At 38.7% G+C, this 22,172-nt stretch overlaps 4 protein-coding genes across 9 annotated transcripts in view; 3 read left to right on the top strand and 1 right to left on the bottom strand.

Annotated features, from left to right (window-relative positions):
* Positions 1-22,172, bottom strand: part of cadm2a (cell adhesion molecule 2a) — a 511,389-nt gene that overhangs the window by 253,378 nt on the left and 235,839 nt on the right. The window lies entirely within an intron of this gene.
* On the top strand, positions 46-3,336 carry LOC307152738 (CD209 antigen-like protein C). The gene is made up of 5 exons (XM_079861635.1): positions 46-1,296; positions 1,393-1,686; positions 1,839-1,966; positions 2,575-2,681; positions 3,103-3,336. Exons 1-5 carry the CDS (start codon positions 1,119-1,121, stop codon positions 3,230-3,232), a joined length of 837 nt encoding a protein of 278 aa, XP_079717761.1. The 5' UTR covers positions 46-1,118; the 3' UTR covers positions 3,233-3,336.
* LOC307152733 (uncharacterized protein) lies at positions 1,084-12,392 on the top strand. 2 transcript variants are annotated; one of them, XM_079861630.1, is made up of 5 exons: positions 1,084-1,157; positions 4,883-5,176; positions 5,328-5,455; positions 8,455-8,552; positions 8,645-12,392. In XM_079861630.1, the coding sequence occupies exon 5, from the start codon at positions 10,424-10,426 to the stop codon at positions 11,471-11,473; it is 1,050 nt and encodes a 349-aa protein (XP_079717756.1). In that variant the 5' UTR covers positions 1,084-1,157; positions 4,883-5,176; positions 5,328-5,455; positions 8,455-8,552; positions 8,645-10,423; the 3' UTR covers positions 11,474-12,392. The 2 variants fall into 2 exon arrangements, with proteins under 2 accessions (XP_079717756.1, XP_079717755.1); XM_079861629.1 differs by lacking the exon at positions 1,084-1,157 and adding an exon at positions 4,708-4,786.
* On the top strand, positions 13,328-15,312 carry LOC307152744 (uncharacterized protein). Its single transcript, XM_079861643.1, has 4 exons — positions 13,328-13,834; positions 13,976-14,103; positions 14,272-14,378; positions 14,449-15,312. Exons 1-4 carry the CDS (start codon positions 13,393-13,395, stop codon positions 14,459-14,461), a joined length of 690 nt encoding a protein of 229 aa, XP_079717769.1. The 5' UTR covers positions 13,328-13,392; the 3' UTR covers positions 14,462-15,312.

The raw sequence follows: 22,172 nt of genomic DNA, 5'->3' as shown, positions 1-22,172 counted from the left end.
GAAAAAATCTGCCTTTCTTTTTTTATTTTATATTTTGTTACCTAAGGCTTTGTTTTTCAAATATTTTTTTCTACAATATTCACTCATGACAGTAAAAAAGGGCATTCTAAGTCAATCTACAGCAGTATTTCCTCTCTCACTCAGTAGAAAATGTGGTTAACACCCAGTCATGCTTGGGAAAAAAATACCGTGATATGGATTTTTGGTACAAGATACTCCTCAGAGAAAAAAATGCAAGGCTAAACAAAAAGGCAACGTTGGTTACAAATACTGTAACTTTTGATTATTTTATGCTATCACCACAAAATCTGACAGATGCAGCACACATGTAGGGAAACTTCACCCAAAAAATAATTATTAAAGTTACAAAATGTAAAATTATAATTAAAAAAAGAAGAAGGTTATGAGTCTTTACTTTTGTGAATGAAAAAAAAAAAAAAAAAAAAAAAAAACCCAGAAAGGGTTAAAGCTCAAATCCTGCAATCCATCTCCTATATCACAGGGACCTTTAGCCCCATCTAACCCCAGTTTGGACCAGCAGAAGAAAGTAAAATTGTTCTAAATTGTTTTGGTCACACGTTAGATTAGGGTCCAGTTCTCACCAACTAACTATTAACTATGACTTTTGCCTCAATAAACTCCTAATTACTGCTTATTAATAATTAGTAAGGTAGTTGTAAAGTTTGGGTAGGATTAAGGGATGTAAAATATGGTCAGAACAAGGCAATAATATGTGTTTTTCAAGTATTAATAAAAAGCCAAAATCCTAGTGATATGCACGTTAATAAGCAACTAAATAATAGTAAGAATTGGACCCTAAACTAAAGTGTTACGGACGGACGGACAGTCAATCCAATAAATACATTTCCAGACAGAGGTATAGATGGATTCACACTGTTGCAGGTAAGACATTTTAATTATATTGATATAAAAGTTAACTTACAAGATAAAGAAAAAAAAAAAAAAAAGAAAAAAAAAAAAACTTTATCTGAATCCTTCACCAAAACATGTTTATATAAGCAGACAGGATATGACTGCTCAGTGTGGTCACATTGTAGATAAAGTTGAGCTTCTAAAAGCATCAGTGCACAGCAGCGTCCACACGATCAACTTACACAATGGACTCTAAAAGACAGAAAATCTGCAAGAGGACTCATGTCAATAGTGGCACTGAAGTACGAGAAGATGTTGAGGAGATGATCACTGATGCCAACAGAGACACAACAAACCGTCATGATCTCAGGACAGAAACAGAGAACTCAGACACCGCAACACATCACACACTTCAAGACACAGGTACTAAGACTCATTTCATTAGTAACATAACTAACATGCACATTTAAGTCTAATGAGTGATTAAGAAATATTTATCTTCATATCTGTGATCTACAGGAAGTGTTTGTGTGAAGATCAGAAGCTCCAGAGCAGCTGCAGTGTGTTTGGTGCTGCTGTGTGTTCTTCTGCTGACTGCAGTCATAGTGCTGTGTGTCGAACTCAGTAAAATTATTGACCAGTTCAACATCAAGTACGGAAACCTCATAAACGAGATAAACGAGTTAAAGAACAGAACATCAATCTTGGACAAGAATATTACGAATTTATCAATTTATAATGAAACCCTGATTTTAGAAAAACAGAAATTACAACAGGAGATGACAGAACTTTGGCAGAAGATACATAAAATGGGTAATAAAAAACTACACTAAAACTACACAAATATTCAATATTAAAAGAATATAGTTTATATGTTTTGGGTATAACCTGTTATAAGTAAGTTGTGTCAGTCAGTGTGGATGGGGGAAAAAATTGTTAACTGTTGTACTGGTTGTTTTTTACAGATGGATGGAAGTGCTATCAATCTAGTCTTTACTTCATCTCCAAAGAAAAGAAGAACTGGACTGAGAGCAGAAGAGACTGTAGAGAGAGAGGAGCAGATCTGATCATCATAAACGACAGAGAAGAACAAGTGAGTGAAAGCGAATGTTTGTTTGTGACCATAATCAAGTACTAAATTATAGTTTGCAGTGTCAAAGTCTGAGAAAACCTTCAAGGTAATTCTGAGTAGAGCAAGCGGTGTGACGCTCCGCTCAATCTTCAGCTCTATGCCAGTGCGCTCCACTTTATCGCTCAGAATGATCACTAACAGACTACACCGCTGCATTTCAAAATTTGTTTTACTCCTAAACAAAGAAAGAAAAATCCTTTCGCTGTTGGTGTATCACCAAACGGATATTTGCTAACTCTTTCTCCACACTCCCTTTCACTTTCTTCCTCTTTATTCTTAACTTTGAAGAATACAGTGCATTTTGTTATATAAGGTATACAACTTCATTAAAAACAATATTTGAACTCCATAACCTTAGACCTATTCACATATTCTCGAACCAGCATATCACAAAGATCATTCTGGGCTGAGCGAGAGGCCCTGAGCGAACTGAGCGCCGCTCTGCTCGCATGCTCTGATTCAGAGACATATTCATGTAGAAAACTGATTCATAAATGAAACACTAAAACTATTAGTTTTCATTTAGGGGTATGGGTTTTGGTTATAAAGTATATTTGTTGATTCATTAGGAGTTTTTAAAAAGAGTTCCTGGTGGTACTGAATTCTGGACTGGTCTGACTGACAGTGTTGTGGAGGGCACATGGAAATGGGTTGATGACAGCACACTGACCTCTGGGTGAGAAAACACTCCTCTAAAGCCACATCCACCAAACTCAGCACAGGCCTACAGCCTGTTCTGACTTTGTCTGTCTATCTATCAGCTACTCTGTAATCTTTCAATCCAAAACCACCAACTACAAAAATACTGCAAATGCCTGAGCAACCACATAACATGCCTTGGTCACTGATCAGAACACTTCAGTTACACCTTTGTAATCATACAGTACATCATAGCAACCAACTACAACCACCCAAAACACCATAGCAACCACCTGGCAACACCCTAGCAATGCCAAACAACCACCTTGAGCAACTACGTACAGTCATTCTGTACATCTGTGTGACTGTACGGCCATTAAAACAATAAATCATTTAAAACGGTCAGCATCATATCACACAGAAAGCAGCACTTAACATATAATGCTGATCTGTTGCAGGCTCTGGACGGATGGAGAACCCCTTGACAACACTGGCGATAAGGATTGTGCCATAAATCTATCATCAGGGTTGGCTGATTATTCATGTAATAAAAAATGTAAATGGATCTGTGAGAAGAACACAGTTTAATTTAAATTGCTATAAAGGAGTGTTACAACATATTTGTCTCATTTTGCTTTTTGTTCTGAAACACAGTTATAAAAGTTCCCATACAATAAAACATCTTTATCATTAAAACAATGAGTACATTTATTTATGATTCTATTATGTTTTGTAAGTGATACATGTGTGCAGATTCTCATCCACCAAAATCACAATTAAAGTTGAAGTGTGTAAAAGGCCTCACATTACTGAATGTGTTTATATACATTAACTCAACAATTTGAGTGAGTTCGGGGGTGACTATTTTTTTCCTTGAATTCTGTCTGGTGAGATTAGTGATGCAGAGACTACACACTTCACATTAAGAGGAATCAATAATTTGAACCATTAAAAAAAATAATAATAATTTAATGTGAAAAAATGTGATTGCATTTATATCAAAAGCCTTAACATCATGACTAGTTATTCTAGTGTATATATATATATATATATATATATATATATATATATATATATATATATATATATATATATATATATATATATATATATATATATATATATATATATATATATATATATATATACACACACACACTACCGTTCAAAGGTTTGGGGTCAGTAAGATTTTTTTTAAGTTCTTAAAAGAAGTATCTTCTGCTCACCAAGGCTGCATTTATTTGATAAACAACAACAACAACAACAACAACAACAACAACAACAACAACAACAACAAAAAAACAGTAATATTGTGAAATATTATGACAATTTAAAATGACTGTTTTCTATTTTAATATATTTTAAACTGTAATTTATTCCTGTGATCAAAGCTGAATTTTCAGCATCATTACTCCAGTCTTCAGTGTCACATGATCCTTCAGAAATCATTCTAATATGATGATTTGATGCTCAAGAAACATTCATTATTATTATCAATGTTGAAAAAAGTTGTGTACATTTTTTTTTTTTAAATTCTTTGATGAATAGAAAGTTCAAAAGAACAGCATTTATTTAAAATAAAATATTTTCTAACATTATAAATGTCTTTACTGTAACTTTTGATCAGTTTAACTCATCCTTGATGAATTGAAAAGTATTGATTTATTTTATTTCTTTCCCCAAAAAATAAAAATAAAATTCTTACTGACCCCAAACCTTTGAACGGTAGTGTTTAATGTTACAAAAGCTTTAGATTTCAGACAAATGCTGTTCTTTTGAACTTTCTATTCATAGCATCATGAAATAAAAATGTAAATATTCACATAGAAAACAGCTGTTTTAAATTGGAATAATATTTCACAATATTACTGTTTTTGTTTGTATTTTTAATCAAATAAATGCAGACTTGGTGAGCAGAAGATACTTCTTTTAAAAACATTAAAAATCTTACTGACCCCAAACTTTTGAACGGTAGTGTATATATATATATACTGTATGTAGAAAGGATATGACAATTCAGTGTGGTCACAGTGGTGTAGTTAAAGTTGATCTCTAAAAGCATCAGTACACAGCATCGTCCACATGAGCAACTTACACAATTTGACTCTGAACGACTGAAAATGTGCAAGAGGAACAGCACAGGTATTGAGATTCATTTCATTATAACAACAACTAACACACACATTGCAGTCATGTGAGTAATTAGGAAACATTTATCTTCATGTCTGTCGTGTTCAGGAATTGATTCTGTGAAGAACAGAAGATACAAAAAAGGGACAGTGTGTTTGGTGCTGCAGTGTGTTCTTCTGGTTGAGGCGATCATATTGCTGGGTCTCGAACTCAGAACAAAGCATGATGAGTATGAAAACAAGGAGGGATACTACATCCAAAATAGGAGAGAGCTACTTGTTAAGATCCAAGACTTGTTAAAAAAGAAGGATGAATTAGTGAATAATAATAACAACGTGACTAAACAAAATCACCAGTTAAATGAGGAGAAAGAACTACTGTCAAATCATCTTCGTCAAATGGGTAATCTTGAACTTCACTACAACTACACAAATGTTTAGATTTCATTAAAATGAAGGAGTGTTTCTGTTGTGTGTACCAGCTGTTATTAGTAAGTTTCAGTTTAGTGTAGACGAGAACAAACAACTCATAATTAAACTGGTTGTGTTACCAGATGGATGGAAGTGCTATCAATCCAGTTTATACTATATTTCCTCTGAGAAGAAGAACTGGACTGATAGTAAAGAAGACTGTTTGAAGAGAGGAGCAAATCTGATCATCATAAACAACAGAGAGGAACAAGTGAGTGACACATAAGCGATGTTTCCATTGACTGTGCAACTGAATATGTATGCATTTTCTTTTGTTATGTGAAATGACAAATACCAGTTTGATTCAGAGATTGATGTGCACTCCTGACACAAATTAACAAATTACTGTCACTGTAACATTTTTTATTGTAAAACATTGGTCAAAATCTTAAGTCTTTGTGTAAATGCCAAACATTTGCTGCTGTCATGCTCATTTTGCCTTCTAGCTAGTTTTCAGTCAGCTGGTGAAATGGTGGGGTTGTGTGACGCAGGGTTGATAACTTTCACGCATTCAGCATGAGATTCATCATTCAAGCAATTGACACTGTTCTCCCGATCTCACACCACACATCCTTATCTGACACAGTGAAAAAACATTGCGGAGCAAAGAGGACACAGTCAATGCACTACATCACTAAAAGTCTTAGCTTTTAAATTTTTCAAGTATTTATAATATGTCGTAACAGATCGATGTAGCACCTCAGATCAAGTGAATCAGGAATGCACTTGAACCAATTACCTCTTCCGTTTTACTACTTGTTTTGTCTTGAGGACAAAATAACATGCATGAACATCAGAAGGTATATTAAAGAACCAGTACAACTTTCTGAAATGTAACATGTCTCATGTAATCGCTCAATCATTGTTTCAATCGTGGATAAAGCAGCTTGCAAACAATCTCACGTAACGTTACATTGATCTCAGAAAAGCCATAAACTGTACAGTTAGCAAGAAAAATAAACTAGCGAGGAGCCTTTTGCAACATTAGTTGAAAAATATTTTTTTTATCTTTGAGAAAAATGAACATGTCATGTAGGGTAAGGTACAACGAGGCTAAATAGAACACATGCAATAATATGATAGCAGGAAAAATGTATAGTCCTACAGACCTATGTTCTAACTGAACATTGATGGATCAACACATTTTGTGGGAAAATAAATCATTAAAGCAGTTTGTTTTGTCTAAAAATCGTATAAATATACGAGGTGGCGAGTAGCGCCTTTTACCCCACTCTGTGGGTAAAAGGCTCATCATGATGGGGCAAAAGGCCCCCATTATTGACACAAATACTTTAGCTAAAGTAATATGTTTTGCATAATATCTAATACTTTTTTAAAACATTCACTTCAGCAAAGTTTGTACTACTTTATGTTTATTTTAATAAATAAAGGACATTTATTTTTGTTTAATAAATATATATCAAAGAAAGACAAGAATGGTCGACAACTATATCGCAGGTGTGAGATCTTGAAACTGGCAAGACTATTTCAAGGAGATATCCAACATCGAATTCCCACATTTACCGATTCCTGAAGGCATCCCGAATGCCGGCCCAATCCCTCGTATTACAACTGAAGTTGCAAAAGCCATTGAAAGAATGAACTCCAAAGCACCAGGCTTTGACAATCTGCCAGCGGATTTTTGGAAATTGAAGGAGCTGAGTATCACCATGATTGAATGGCTAGCAACCTTCTTTTATGCTATCATTGACTTCTGCCATGTACCAACTAACTGGACCACAATCATTACAGTCCCTATTTTCAAGAATAAAGACAACCCAACAGAATGTTCCAATTACTGCCCTATACCCGCCTCCTGAAAAACTCATTAACTGGGTTCAAATGCTCTATGAGAACACCAGCAGTCATGTGAGATGTGCAACTGGCATTTCTGATAGCTTTCCTGTGAAGGTTGGTGTACACGAAGGCTCAGCAGTGTCGCTCGCTTCTCTTCACCCTGGTCATGGACACCATCATTCGAGACCTGGAACAGGGTGTCCCATGGGCCCTGCTATATGCTGACGACATTATGCTGGCTGCCACCATCCGAGAAGAACTGGAACACCAAATCCAGGTATAGAATGACCGCCTCAGCAAATATGGCCTCCGCCTCAACATCAAGAAAACGGAATATTTGGAAACCAATCCTTCTGATGGATATATCCTGGTCAGTGGCGAAGTCCTGATAAAGAGAAACAGCTTTAAGTACCCAGGATTGCACCTGTAAAGTGACGGTGGTATCAATAACGAAGTGTTTGGGAGGGTGAACGCGGCCTTGATGGACTGGAAAGAAGTCACTGGAGTTTTATGCGATAAACGTATACCAATCTGTCTCTAGTCAAAAATATATTGAATGGTAGTACATCTAGTTGCGCTGTATGGAGCCAAATACAGGCCAGTTACCAAAAGCACTGAGCACCCTCTCCACGTTATGAAGATGTGCATGCTCGGCTCGATTACTGATGTGTCTCTCCTTAACCACTGCTGTAATGATACAATCCGGTGGCAAATGTGTGTTGCGCGAATTATGGAGAAAATGTGGCAAAGGCGCCTTTAGTGGTATGGCCACTATACCACTGTCGCTAACACCGCTAACACTTAATGGTGGATGGGAAACGGCCACATGGACAACCAAAGCAAAGATGGCAGGGTACAATCGATGGAGATATGAGGATTGCCAAAATCCCCAAAATTAATATGAGGATCCGAACCGGGCGCTCGACCGTGCAAAATGGCATGCCAAGATCCGAAGTGCGGACTCCACACTTGTGGAAAATACATTAGGATGAAGAAAAATAAATATATATATATATTAAAATAAATATTTAAAAACTAAAGAATCTGAAAGCTTTGAAGGCGATCCCATAAAATGTAATAATAATATTTTTTATTTTATGATATGATTAATATAATATTTGTATGCTATTTTATGTGGCAAGTTTTGTGCCATCTAGTGGTTCAGAAGAAAATAAAATCAACTGCGCATTTAGCACCTTTAGCCCTGTTGTACCTTACTTATGAAAATGAATCGATACTGAATAGAGATCAAAATCGAATTGCAAGCTTATAAATATCGTGAATCCTGAAAGTGGAAAAGCGGCTACTGATTAATTGATTCAGATTCATGATTCATTTACTTACATTGGATGCGTGTTAGGTTTTTTTGTTTTTACATTTTACAAAATGATTTCACTCCTATTCTATTATCAGGAGTTTTTTAAAACTGATGATGAAATCTGGATTGGTCTGACTGACAGTGATGTGGAGGGCACATGGAAATGGGTTGATAACAGCACACTGACCTCTGGGTGAGAAAACACTGAACTGAACTGATTAATATCTAATAAATGATTATTACAGAAAGCAGCACTGAACATCTAATGCTGATCTGTTGTTTCAGCTTCTGGGCGCCTGGAAAGCCAAATAGTAACATGGGCAATGAGGACTGTGCTATGCTGTATCGATCAGAGTGGTATGATTATCCATGTAATGGTGATTTTAAACGGGTATGTGAGAGAAAAGCATCTTAAAGGCTCAAAGATCGCAGACGGCCCAAGATTATTGTTGTTCAACATTCATTACTATGTGTTATATATCTATAACACAGACATCATATTTTTATACATTTAAGTTATATTCTTAATATTGTTATTTTTGTTTTTTTATGTTTGAGCTTATATACAGTATCTCCATATTAATAACAGTCTGAGTCTTGAACTGTAAACTCTCTAGTGTTGACTTTCTAAATATATGTTGGTTATGTGTCTATTCAGAATGACTTATGAGCAGCAACCTTTTTATTTTCGGTATGTCATTTATGCCCCATTTGCCAAAATGGGTGGTGTAGAGTAAGGGGTTAAAATAAAATATGATAAAATATGATAAAATGTGATTGCTAATAGGAAGCATGTAAAAAAAAAAATGTCTTTGTAAAAAATTGTTTTGTAATTTTTGTAAGCTACAAGTTCTGCTGTAATCATCTTCATTATTAAATCATTAAGCAGAATAATTTGTGTTTCTGTTATATTTTACAGTTTCATGTGTGTAGATTCTCTGTAGTTTTCTGTTGTTTTAATATGTATAGGCTAGAAGCTGTCAGGCTTCCTGGGTGGATGAAGTAGGAGACGAACACGAAGATTATGAATTCCCAGGTTTTAATTCTCAATTATAACAGATAACACAAAAACAGGGAGCGTGTGCTCAGAACAAGACTACCTAACATGAACATTGACCGACACAGAAGACTGAAAGACAGGAACTTAAATACACAGATGACAACGAGTGAAGACAGGTGACGGTGATGAAGAACAATGGCTAATAACTAAACACAGGTGATGCAGATGATGATGATGATGAAGACCAGGTGCAGGTGATGATGACTGGGAATTCTGGGAAGTGTAGTGCAGACAGGACGATGACAGACGGTGAATGTGACATTACTCCCCCCTCCCGGTAGGCGCGTCCTCGCGCCGTAGAAAGACCAAAGGGGTGGGAGGGTGGGCGCCCTGGAGGCTGACGGGGAAGACAAGGCAAGGGAGACAAGGCAGGAAGCCTCCAGGGCGGAGCAGACTGTGGGTGTGGTCACGGTGGAGCAGGCTGTGGGCGTGGCCAGGACGGAGACGACCCCTCGGGCGGCCACGGCGGTGAGGACCCCTCGGGCGGCCACGGCGGAGCGGACCCTTCGGGTGGCCAGGGCGGTGATGTCCCCTCAGGCAACCACGGCAGTGAGGACCCTTCGGGTGGCCATGGCGGTCCGGACCCTTCGGGTGGCCATGGCGGAGAAGACCCTTCAGGTGGCCACGGCGGAGAAGACCCTTCAGGTGGCCACGGCGGAGAAGACCCTTCAGGTGGCCACGGCGGAGAAGACCCTTCAGGTGGCCACGGCGGAGAAGACCCTTCAGGTGGCCATGGCGGAGAAGACCCTTCAGGTGGCCATGGCGGAGAAGACCCTTCAGGTGGCCACGGCGGAGAAGACCCTTCAGGTGGCCATGGCGGAGAAGACCCTTCAGGTGGCCACGGCGGAGAAGACCCTTCAGGTGGCCATAATGGTGAGGACCCCTCAGGTGGCCATGGCCCCTCGAGTGGCCAGGACGGAGCCCTATGGCCCCCCCCCAAAAAATACTTGGGAAAAGTCCCGGGTACCAGAGAGGGCTCGGTGCTGGGCAGTGATGAGGGCTCGATGCTGGGCAGATCCAGCGACGAGGGCTCGGTACTGGGCAGATCCAGCGACGAGGGCTCGGTACTGGGCAGATCCAGCGACGAGGGCTCGGTGCTAGGCAGATCCAGTGACGAGGGCTTTGTGCTGGGCAGATCCAACGATGAGGGCTTTGTGCTGGGCAGATCCAACGATGAGGGCTTTGTGCTGGGCAGATCCAGCGATGAGGGCTTTGTGCTGGGCAGATCCAGCGATGAGGGCTTTGTGCTGGGCAGATCCAGCGACGAAGAGGGCTCTGAGCTGGACAGGACCAGCGGCGAAGAAGGCTCTGAGCTGGACAGGACCAGCGGCGAAGAAGGCTCTGAGCTGGGCAGGACCAGCGGCGAAGAAGGCTCTGAGCTGGGCAGGACCAGCGGCGAAGAGGGCTCTGAGCTGGGCAGGACCAACGGCAAAGAGGGCTCTGAGCTGGGCGGAACCAGCGGCGAAGAGGGCTCTGAGCTGGGCGGAACCAGCGGCGAAGAGGGCTCTGAGCTGGGCGGAACCAGCGGCGAAGAGGGCTCTGAGCTGGGCAGGACCAGCGGCGAAGAGGGCTCTGAGCTGGGTGGGACCAGCGGTGAAGAGAGCTTTGAGCTGGGCGAAACCAGCGGCGAAGAGGGCTCTGTGCTGGACGGGACCAGCGGCGAAGAGGGCTCTGTGCTGGACGGGACCAGCGGTGAAGAGGGCTCTGAGCTGGGCGAAACCAGCGGCGAAGAGGGCTCTGTGCTGGACGGGACCAGCGGCGAAGAGGGCTCTGTGCTGGACGGGACCAGCGGTGAAGAGGGCTCTGAGCTGGACGGGACCAGCGGTGAAGAGGGCTCTGGGCTGGACGGGACCAGCGGTGAAGAGGGCTCTGGGCTGGACGGGACCAGCGGCGAAGGCTCTGGGCTGGACGGGACCAGCGGCGAAGGCTCTGGGCTGGACGGGACCAGCGGTGAAGAGGGCTCTGGCGGGCCGATGAGAGGAGGAAGATCGCTGTCAGTCACAGGCGCGGCGGGCACGACGCTTACTGCCTTGGTCTCGGCAGATCTGGCGTGAAGTGCAGGCTCCGCTGGACTGGCGTGAAGTGCGGGCTCGGCTGGACTGGCGTGAAGTGCAGACGGTGACATGGCGTGCCACGGGAGGAAGCTCTCCAGACAACAGGAGAGTGCCTCTCTCCAGTCCTGACCGGAGAGATCTGGAAGCTCCCTCGGGTCGACCTCCTTGGCCCCAAGCCGGTAACACGCCTTGATCGTCTCGTCATCCAGCGAGCAGGAGGCAGCAAGAGGAACAAACCCCCAGGTGAATTGGAACAGATCGCGGCTATCCCGAGCCAAAGCCGCGATCTGTCCAGCGAGCTCCCAGCTCATCTTTTTGGTCGGTCAATCTGTCAGGCTTCCTGGGTGGATGAAGTAGGAGACGAACACGAAGATTATGAATTCCCAGGTTTTAATTCTCAATTATAACAGATAACACAAAAACAGGGAGCGTGTGCTCAGAACAAGACTACCTAACATGAACATTGACCGACACAGAAGACTGAAAGACAGGAACTTAAATACACAGATGACAACGAGTGAAGACAGGTGACGGTGATGAAGAACAATGGCTAATAACTAAACACAGGTGATGCAGATGATGATGATGATGAAGACCAGGTGCAGGTGATGATGACTGGGAATTCTGGGAAGTGTAGTGCAGACAGGACGATGACAGACGGTGAATGTGACAGAAGCGTTACTCAACATTTATAATAAAACTGTTATACTTCCGATATTTCAATTCCAGTGATGCCAAACGACCGAACGATGAGCTCCAACACACATCAGATCAAGAGTCTGCAGCCTCACACTAGGAACAACAGACTGATGTTAATGCTAGGCTAACGGCTAAATCTGGCTAATATCCACTTCCTAGACAAAAAAATATTGAGGACACAATAGAAATTTAGGGAATGTTCAGTCTTTATTTCCACAGATACATGACCTGAAAGCAGTTTATCTCTTGATAATGCACTTTATGTGAGGAAATGTCTTTTAGTCATAGAAACCACTTATAAGTTTCACATCCTCTAAAAAGTTTTTTTTTTTTTTTTTTTTTTGAAATGCTCATCAAAAATGTTTCCCTTAAAGATACAATCTTTTTAATTTATTTAGCATCCAAATATTATAGAGAAATTAATATTATTTTAAATTAGTATTGTCCCTGGTTCAGGGTAGGTCTACTCTTTTACACTTGTAAAAAAGCAGCAGTGTTCTGTGACCTAGTTTTCAGTTCATTGCTATGGTTTCTCATTGATTTGGTTTTGTTACACCTGTTGTTAATCTGGTTTCATTCATCTGTGTATTTAAGCCCTGTGTTTCTTTCTGTTCATTGTATGTTCTTGTCATGATTACACCGGTTATTCGGTTTCCAGCTCCTATAGTGTTCAGAAAAATCATTAAAATAGTATATATATATATATATGTTATATATATCATTTTTTTAATGATTATATATATATATAAATGTTATATATATAATTTTGTAATGATTATATATATATATATATATATATATATATATATATATATATATATACATACACACACACACACACACACAACCCCCCACACACATACATATATATATATATATATATATATATATATATATATGTGTTTTGTTCACCATAATAAATGCAACTATTTCTCAACTAATGATTTTGTTATACAAAGATTATAACTAGTGAAGAAGTACATTTATACAAGAGCAACTTTTCATAAGGATCAGCAGTAAATGAGGACAAGTACAGTTATTTGTCTAGTCAGCAATTTATTTATTTATTTTTTGCAAGTTTTTGTTTTCTAACAGGATATCACATGTTCTTGACCACAGTTGTATAAAAGTGAAGGCTCAAAAGCAGAAGTGCATAAACGTGCAGTCCATTTGAAGAAACAACTAATAATAATCTCACATTTAACAAAAGCAGACTGAATATGTCTTTTTACAGCAATATGAACATTCCCGGGAAACATGGGATGGACAGAGAAGATGAAGAAGAGATGACTATCTATGCTAATACTGATCCTATAAATAGTTTTAATGTCAGGACAGAAACGGAGAACTCAGAAACCAAGAGTGATTCTGTGAGGAACAGAATCTCCAGAGCAGCTGCAGTGTGTTTGGTGCTACTGTGTGTTCTTCTGCTGACTGCAGTCATAGTGCTGTGTGTTCACATCCATACAAAGAGCACAAACTACACAGAAGAGAGAGATCAGCTACTAACCAACATTACCAACCTGATAGAAGAGAGAGACCAGCTACTGACCAGGAACATGCATTTGACAAAAGAGAGAGATGGATTATCATCAAATAACAGTGACCTTCTTAAACAAAGAGACCAGTTCAAGCAAGAAAAACATGAACTGTTGAAAATGGGTAATCACGAACTACAAACTAAAAAGACCAAGTTTTGTTTTACATAATACATATAGGAATTTTTTAGGAGCAGCTGGTTAAAAATAAGTTTGGTAGATCAGTAATAAAATTGTTAATAGCTGAAATTTCTTGTGTTTACAGATGGATGGGTTTATTATCAATCCAGTTTTTACTTCATTTCCTCTGAGAAGAAGAGCTGGACTGAGAGCAGAAGAGACTGTACAGAGAGAGGAGCAGATCTGATCATCATAAACAACAGAAAGGAACAAGTGAGTGCAAAAAGATTGGAGGAAGAGAGAGGGAAAAAGATTGTGCATGTATATGTGACTGATCCATCAGAGAGGGGACACTAAAGTTTGTGATGGATTGCTGCACGTTGTGTATGGCCGTTCAGCAATGAAGAAATTAAACTATACATGTCTCATTCATTCTACAAGGAGATTGTAAACATGATTTCTGGTGATGCTGAAATCTGGATTGGTCTGACTGACAGTGTTGTGGAGGGCACCTGGAAATGGGTTGATGGCAGCACACTGACCTCTGGGTGAGAAATCATTCATTTAAATACTATTATTTTAATAAATGATTCTCACAGTCATTAACATATCACACAGAGAGCAGAACTGAACATCTAATGCTGATCTGTTGATGCAGTATATGGAGGTCTGGAGAGCCCAATGGACAAACATCAGAGAACTGTGCTCTAACTCATGCATCAGGGTGGATTGATCATCGATGCCATGAAGCGTATAGATGGTTTTGTGAGAAGAAAATGTGATTCATTTCATTTAATATTTTAAATTAGTTATTACTTGAGATTTCAAGTTTATATAATATAAACATTGGAAAATCCCCCTCCTCTCTACAATCAGCAGGTCCAAATAACAGTTTTTACACTGAGTGAGACCATTGTTGTCCTTCGTGTCAGAGTAGCACAGGAGTTTGGAGCACATCAGAAATAGAACTCTATTGCATTGTGCCAGACAGTGTTAGTAAAAACTACTGTCAACTGTAAAATAGTTGTAGTTAAATTTACTTTTAAGATAGTTTCTTCTACAAGTCCTACTGTAAATAATCATTTACATTATTAAATCATTAGGCAAAATAATTTGTCCCTATTATATTTTATTGTTGCATGTGCACAGCTTCTCAAGTTTTCTGCAGTTTTAACTCTTTCACTCCCACTGACGGCTAATGAAACTGCCTAATGTTACTGAATGAGACGACCCATGATGTTACGACCCATGATGAGCTATAGGACTGTGCAAGCATTAGGGGTGTTGATGGACTCGATCTAATCCTTCTATCTTTTGATCATCATTCTGAATCCGATCCAAATATAGTCTTTGACAAAAATGTGATTTTCTCAGCTTTTTGATGAAAATGGTACTTTTTTTTAATGAAATTTACCCACATTCAAGTGTTGATTAAAAAAAAGAATGCATGAAGCTAGAATAAAAGTATTTTTTTTGTGGTTTAAAAACAGATGGTCTGTTCTGTCTTTTGATATATTGCATTTTCAGATATTCGTACAACAAAATATTCTGTGGGCCATGAAATGTTTGTGAAAATGATCAAAAACGCTGGCAGTGGATGGCAACTGTTTTTAAAAACGCTGGCAGGGAAATAATGAATATTTATGGACTAGAAGGGCTACTCAACATTGATTCTAAAACTTACTTCCGATATCTCAATATAGGGCTGTGCGAGCTAAAAAAATGATCACGATATAATGTTTCATATCGTTCAGTATCGATAATTATTGACATTTTTTTTTAAACCTTTGAAACGTAGAACAATCAAGGCAAACTTTGAGGTAGATCAACATTTGTAATAAGTAGGGGAGTAACAGTTCATAAAATTTGGTTCGATATGACACAGTGGTGTCACAGTTCGGTACCTTTTCGATACAGTAAAAAGAAAGAAATGCCAGAGATATTTCCTTATTTTAAATAAAATAAAATATTTATAAAAAAAATAAAAAAAGTATATATATATATATATATATATATATATATATATATATATTTATTTATTTATACTACAGGGCCGTTGAATGCTTGAATCTGATTGGTTGACGAACGTTCTAAGGTGTGCATTATTTTCAGGGAAACGCACAGCTAAAGTAGTTCCAGGCAGGTCTTGACCGCATTACTGTTCCATATCACTTCGCGTAGTTAACTGTAATAACGGAAAATAGGATACAATTCATAACAAGAAAAAACATTTAGCCCCATGCGCTTGATCTGCAATTTTCAATGTCTAGCTTCACAATCAATGGAAACATGCAGTTTAATTTTAATAAATAAAGTATATTCCTATCTATAATCAATAGAATATTAAACTGACTATAGGCTAAATAAATGGATAGTCCTGCAGCACGGATTTTTATTGCAGATAATATAACAAATAAATAATTATTGATAGGCCTTACTTGTTAAAAGGCTTTTTTTTTTTTTTTTTTTCATTTATTTGGCTAGTCTACTGTCATCTGTTAATAATAGAAAAAAAAAAAAGAATGAACGAATGAATTAAAACGAATTGAATTAATAAATAAATAAATAATATTGACGCACATGCTTTTCTGTCTCATTATTGCAACATCTCTCTCTAATAACTGCATAAAGCCGAGCCGAGGACACACTTTAAGGCCGGTTATGAATGTAATTTGATGACTGATCATGCCCAAACACGCAGCGCGTTCAGTCTGTGTTCAAAGTTGGTGTTTAAAATATGCTGCGATGAAAACAGTCAGAGAATGTGTCGGCTAGTCGTGTGTCCCAGCATTAGTCTGCTATCAGAGGCTCAAACCTCCGTTACTAACTCTAAAATGACGTTTTGGAATTAGCAACGGAGGCATTGGATTAGATGCGTAAGAAATTAGTCCTACATACAAGAGCGTTTTAATGACAAACTTTACAAACGTCTTGAAATACATAATCTGAACAATGTTTCGAGGTGTGGTAACTGTAGTATAAGCGGAATAATTGACTTCAGGCCGTTGAATTATTAGAAAAATAATGACCGCATTACCACCTCGGGTGTGCATTATTTTTCTAATAATTCAACAGCCTGTCGTCAATTATTCCTTACTTAAATAAGTGTGACTTTTCCTACATCTTGAAACTTTTAATTTTTTTATAAATTGGGGTAATCTTTGAAGGATGGACAAATAATGTTTTGGTCATCACATAAATATGATCAAATTTGAGTTTTGAAGTGCTGGAAAAAGATGTGTGACGTACTTGAAAGTATTTTACTATTCCTGCCAAACGTTCATGGTTACAGTTAGTACAGTTTACTACATTAAATCCATGGTGAATGTTGCGGATCTGAGGACTTAAAGTCTATAACTAGTTCATTTATGGCACAATGTTTCCCCTGGTTTCCACATCAGCGCTGAATGTTTCTCACTAGATCTCGCATCGATGTTATTACTTCTGAGGTGAATTCAAATGCTTTCTTTCCTGGATCTCTTAACGCTGTGTAGTAACAGGGTCGCTTAAACAAGATCGGTTAGCGGTCGTGCTATCTTTAACTTCGCAGTCCACTTATGAATCACAGTCGAATGGTACGCACTTTCAGTCAACATGATGTGGAGTGCTCAGTTCATGGTTGCATAGCAACGACAGATGCCACGGAAGCGCAAACGCTTTGGAAAGAACGCAACAGCGGCACAGCCGTGCTTTCTACGCGTGTTTAGACCATAGACTGTAAAAAAAGAGGTTTAGACGCGATATGTGAACGGCCCCTAAGATCTACGGGCGATGCGCGTGCATTTTAATGAAAATATCGAGTGCTGCATCGTACATTTTTTTATCTCGTTACCAACAATGGTGTACTGTCGATCAATACCGATACCGTTTTATCACCCAGCCTGATCTCAATACCAGTGATGGTAGGCTAACGGCTAAATCTGGCAAATATCCACTTCCATTTTTTTTTATATAATTTCCTATGACGTTGTTTGAGGACACAGTAGAAATTTAGGGAATGTTCAGTCTTTATTTCCACAGATACATGACCTGAAAGCAGTTTATCTCTTGATAATGCACTTAGTGTGCTTTACAACAGCATCAGTCTGCTTTTAACTTATGGCTGCCTGACATGAGCATGCAAATGCTGTGATATAGTACTGACGTCTTATGTGAGAAAATGTCTTTTAGTCATAGAAACCACTTTAGTGGTTATTAGTTTCACATCCTCAATTTATTGTTTTTTTTTTTAGAAATGTTCGTCAAAAGCTTCCCTTAAAGATGCACTCTTTTAATTTATTTCGCATCCAAATATTATAGAAAAATTAAAAGTCATTTTAAAATGTTACAAATCATGAGATAAAGACTCATACAAGTATTTTGATCATACAGACTGTAGCTTCCTTAGGCACAAACGGTCTGACCGACATATAAATGCTCATTTTATCAACACAGGATATGAAGAAACACAACTCTGCTTCCTGGTTGACTTCATCGCAGCTTACAAGATGGAGAGATTGTGAAATTCATGTTCATGTTCAATTCATATTTTACTTTTAGATTGATATCATTTATAATAAAAAAATATAATAAATCTGCAGCATTGCAGACCATCAGCAACATCCAACACGTTTGATATTACCGCTCACTGACCAATGAACTTTAGTATGATTCAATCTGGCTTGCTATCGTAACAGCTCTATCCAGTGTGAGATCAGTATCTAGTGAAAGTCTCTTGCGTATTCGTGGGCTAAGCACAATCTATACTAACTGATCACAAATCATTTCAATCAGCTCTTGCAAAGCAGCAATGTAGTGTATAACTGTCTCGTGAGGCGCTTTACAGAAGGCACGTTCAATTATGTTAACTTTTGGCACAAAGTATAGGCTTTCAATGTGTTAGACAATGAGTAGAAAATACCCCGTGTGCCAAGGCAGTGAAGCAGTACAGCTCTGTCTTTCATCCGGCCAGGCATCCCCTGTATCATCAATAACTCATACCTGTAGGTAATTTTCAAAGGAAAGGCAGGTTAACATCAGGAATCTTCTTGACCAACGATAGCAAAAATGCCTAATCCTCATCGTCAATTTGTGGTATCTGTTAGGAGTTAATAAACAAACCACACGAGACAGAAGTAGCGAACTTCATCCATCTTGTTTACTCATCACTTACTCAAGATATTGGCCTGTTTTTTTAACTTTGTAAGTCACACGGTATGTTCACACTTTGCCGCTGACTTTGCGCCGCTGACAAAACCAGCAATGCAAGTTTGAGAGGTGGTGCCCCGACAAATCTCGCGAGAATCACGACTTGCTTTACGGCACGACGTCACATACATCAACAACATATGAAGCAGCCTCTATGGAAGACACTAGCACGCATTTCAGACGTGAATCATGGCAGAGTCGACGAAGAAAACGTGGTCGGAAGAGTCAAGGAAAAAAACGAGAAAGTGACGCGTTAGGAACCGGACAAGAGTCTCACTCGGTCAGGCTTTCACTCGTTGGCGAGTGCTAAAAAGCAGCAAAGGATGCAACAGCGATGCAACGATCATGAAACATTACCTCATCAGTAGACATCTTCGGAGGCTATCTGTGCCTGTTCGATGTCCGACGCTTCCATCCTACTGAACAGGTACCGGTATACGGGGGGAGGGGATCAGGCCGTGAGTGCAGAGACGGTTCTACGTGAGTGGTATTTACGACAGTAACGTTAAATATAAGTACTCCACAGCGACTCTAGTGGTGTCTGAACTGAAAAAACTGAAAACTGCATAATGTTCCTTTAATACATCTGAGATGATTTGACAGATGCCAGATTTTCTAATCATGATAACTGATCTCAGGCTAATTAGGTTCTTCAAATGAATTGGCGATTTTTATTAAAAATATCTGGATTCAGTTGTCTGAGATTACTGTGCGTTCTTGTGTTCATTGGAAAGGACAGATATATCGATACCTGAAATCATGATCAGCAATGCAGGGATTGGCTGGCGGTAAGACAGCAACATGATGACATCATATTAAAAAAGAAAATCACACATCTGACAAAAAACTTGAATTGCTGGACCTTTATAAGGAAACAGTAGTATGATGACCTGACTGTTGACTACTGAAAAGGGTGTTAATGAACTTCCATTTGTTGTGCATTATGCAAAATGGCTGTCATGGCACTATAAAATCAGACGACTTCCTGTAGATGCTTGTTTTAAGAAAAAAAAAAAAAAAAAAGACAAATTGATGAAAATGACCAAGTGAATATTGCTGAGCATACATAAAAGAATATTTCACCAAAAACAACACTTCTGTCATCGTTTACTTTGAACTTAATTTTTTTTTTTTTTGGTGAACTATACCTTTAAGTTGAAGCTTAAATAAACTCTCCTCTGATCTCCTGACTTCCTTCAGCTATGAAGGTCTTTTCAAGAGGCAAGCATTCAGATGAGACTAGGGCTGTGCGATGGTGTCGCAAAATAGCCTACATTGTTTACAGCAAAACTTTTTCATCATTTGGATGACTGCAATCTTACACGCCACCATGGAGATGCAGGCAGAAACGTGAATAACAGCATGAAGTGAAGGGGAGACAGAACCGGGTGGCTCTGAGTCCGAGCAGGAGAGGGACCAGCCAGGACCTGGACATGGTTTGGTTAACTTTCTCTATGTTTGATTGACTATTTTATTTTGATAATTAACAGGCTGTGATGTCAAGTTAGCAATGCTAGAATAAGTTGTGTGCATATGAGGTGCCAGCGCGATCACTGGAATTTTTGTCCTTCTGAGGAACCTGTTACTCTATCAGAATCAATTTCAGGTGACTGTTTACAAAACTGTTAAATACATGTATGCATTAAAACAGTGGTTCTCAACCCTGCTCCTGGAGGACCCCCAACACTGCACGTTTTCTTTGTCTCCCTAATCAAACACACCTGATTCAACTCATCAGCTCATTAACCCATGTGATAATGAGCTGATGAGTTGAATCAGGTGTGTTTGATTAGGGAGACAAAGAAAACGTGCAGTGTTGGGGGTCCTCCATGAGCAGGGTTGAGAACCACTGCATTAAAACACCTGAAGAAAGCCTGCAGTTGACTTCATCATGACACGCATAATGAAAAATATGCTCATTATATCTCTGAAACCATTTGAAACTCATCTAGTCGACTCATTGGGGAAATATGCAGTGAACACACACATTTAATGTCAATACCCAATCAAGTCTAAAGGTAATAGAAACCAGGCACAAGTATTTGGGGCCATGGAAATGCCCTCTGAGGCCCTCACCTCTCTGCTTCATCAATTTACAACCTTTTCCAGGACTTCAGCAACCTTTATTGATTTCCCACTTTGATACAATTATTGGATATTTGTCCTACTTGAACTGAGAGACATTCAGGAGAGAATGGTTCATAAATGGGTTTTGGGACAAAAGAAATTTAGAAATGGCACTAAGGATGGAGGTGAAATTAATACACCAAAAACTCCTGAATATTAAATACATGACACGACAATCAGCCACTAGTACTAACTGAATCACTACAAATAAGTTGGTATGTATAAGCTAGCCATAGTAGCATTACAGCTTACAGTTGCCATGATGGAAAAAAAAAAAGAAAAAAAGAAACAATAGTTTTGCAGGTATGACATCACTTTGTAGGGCAAAATGCGGAAGCGAGTTAGCAATTTAGCATATCCGGTTCCATCGTGCCAAAGTCCATGTTTTTTTTTATTTCTTTTTTTTTATGGGTTTTTGGTTAAATGGCTGAAATGTGGAGAACACAAGCTCTTGACACTTTCACATTTTATTCTACAACATAAAATACATCAGTATAACCCCACTCGTGATTTTTTAAGCTGTTATGCGTCTTGAAAAAGGTGGTTGAAAACAAGTGGCTAAATGGGACTACAGAGGCAGTCGGGGACATTAAACGTCATCACGCCGAACAGGTTAACTCAGTCCTCTTTTACAGCCTCGATATGCTCAAAATTGTGCTCTTCTCAAACTTTCAGGGACAATACTTTTAGATAAAAAAAAACTATTGGGTTTTTGTTGAGGGAACCAGTGTGATGCTAACTGCCGACTGACTCTATAAAAAGTAAACAAAATTTATACATTTAAAAATCTTGTTTCTTTAAAAAAATTGTTACTAAATATTTGCTTCCAAATTGTTCTACAAGAAAAATGTTGCTAAAAAATAATAGTGATAAAAAATGAAACCATACAATTTTATAAAATTGCACAGGTTCTAAAACTTTGCTTTGTTTGCTTAAGAAACAAACAAATAAATGAATCGATTAATTAAATAAATACATTTAAAAAATCATTTTTGCCTCAGGGTCAGTAAAAATATCACCAGTGAAAG

The sequence above is a fragment of the Squalius cephalus genome (genome assembly GCF_949319135.1).
Source record: "Squalius cephalus genome assembly, chromosome: 24".
NCBI classification, from domain to species: domain Eukaryota; kingdom Metazoa; phylum Chordata; class Actinopteri; order Cypriniformes; family Leuciscidae; genus Squalius; species Squalius cephalus.
Note: the sequence above shows the minus strand (reverse complement) of the source record. Positions and strands in the feature narration are given on the sequence as shown.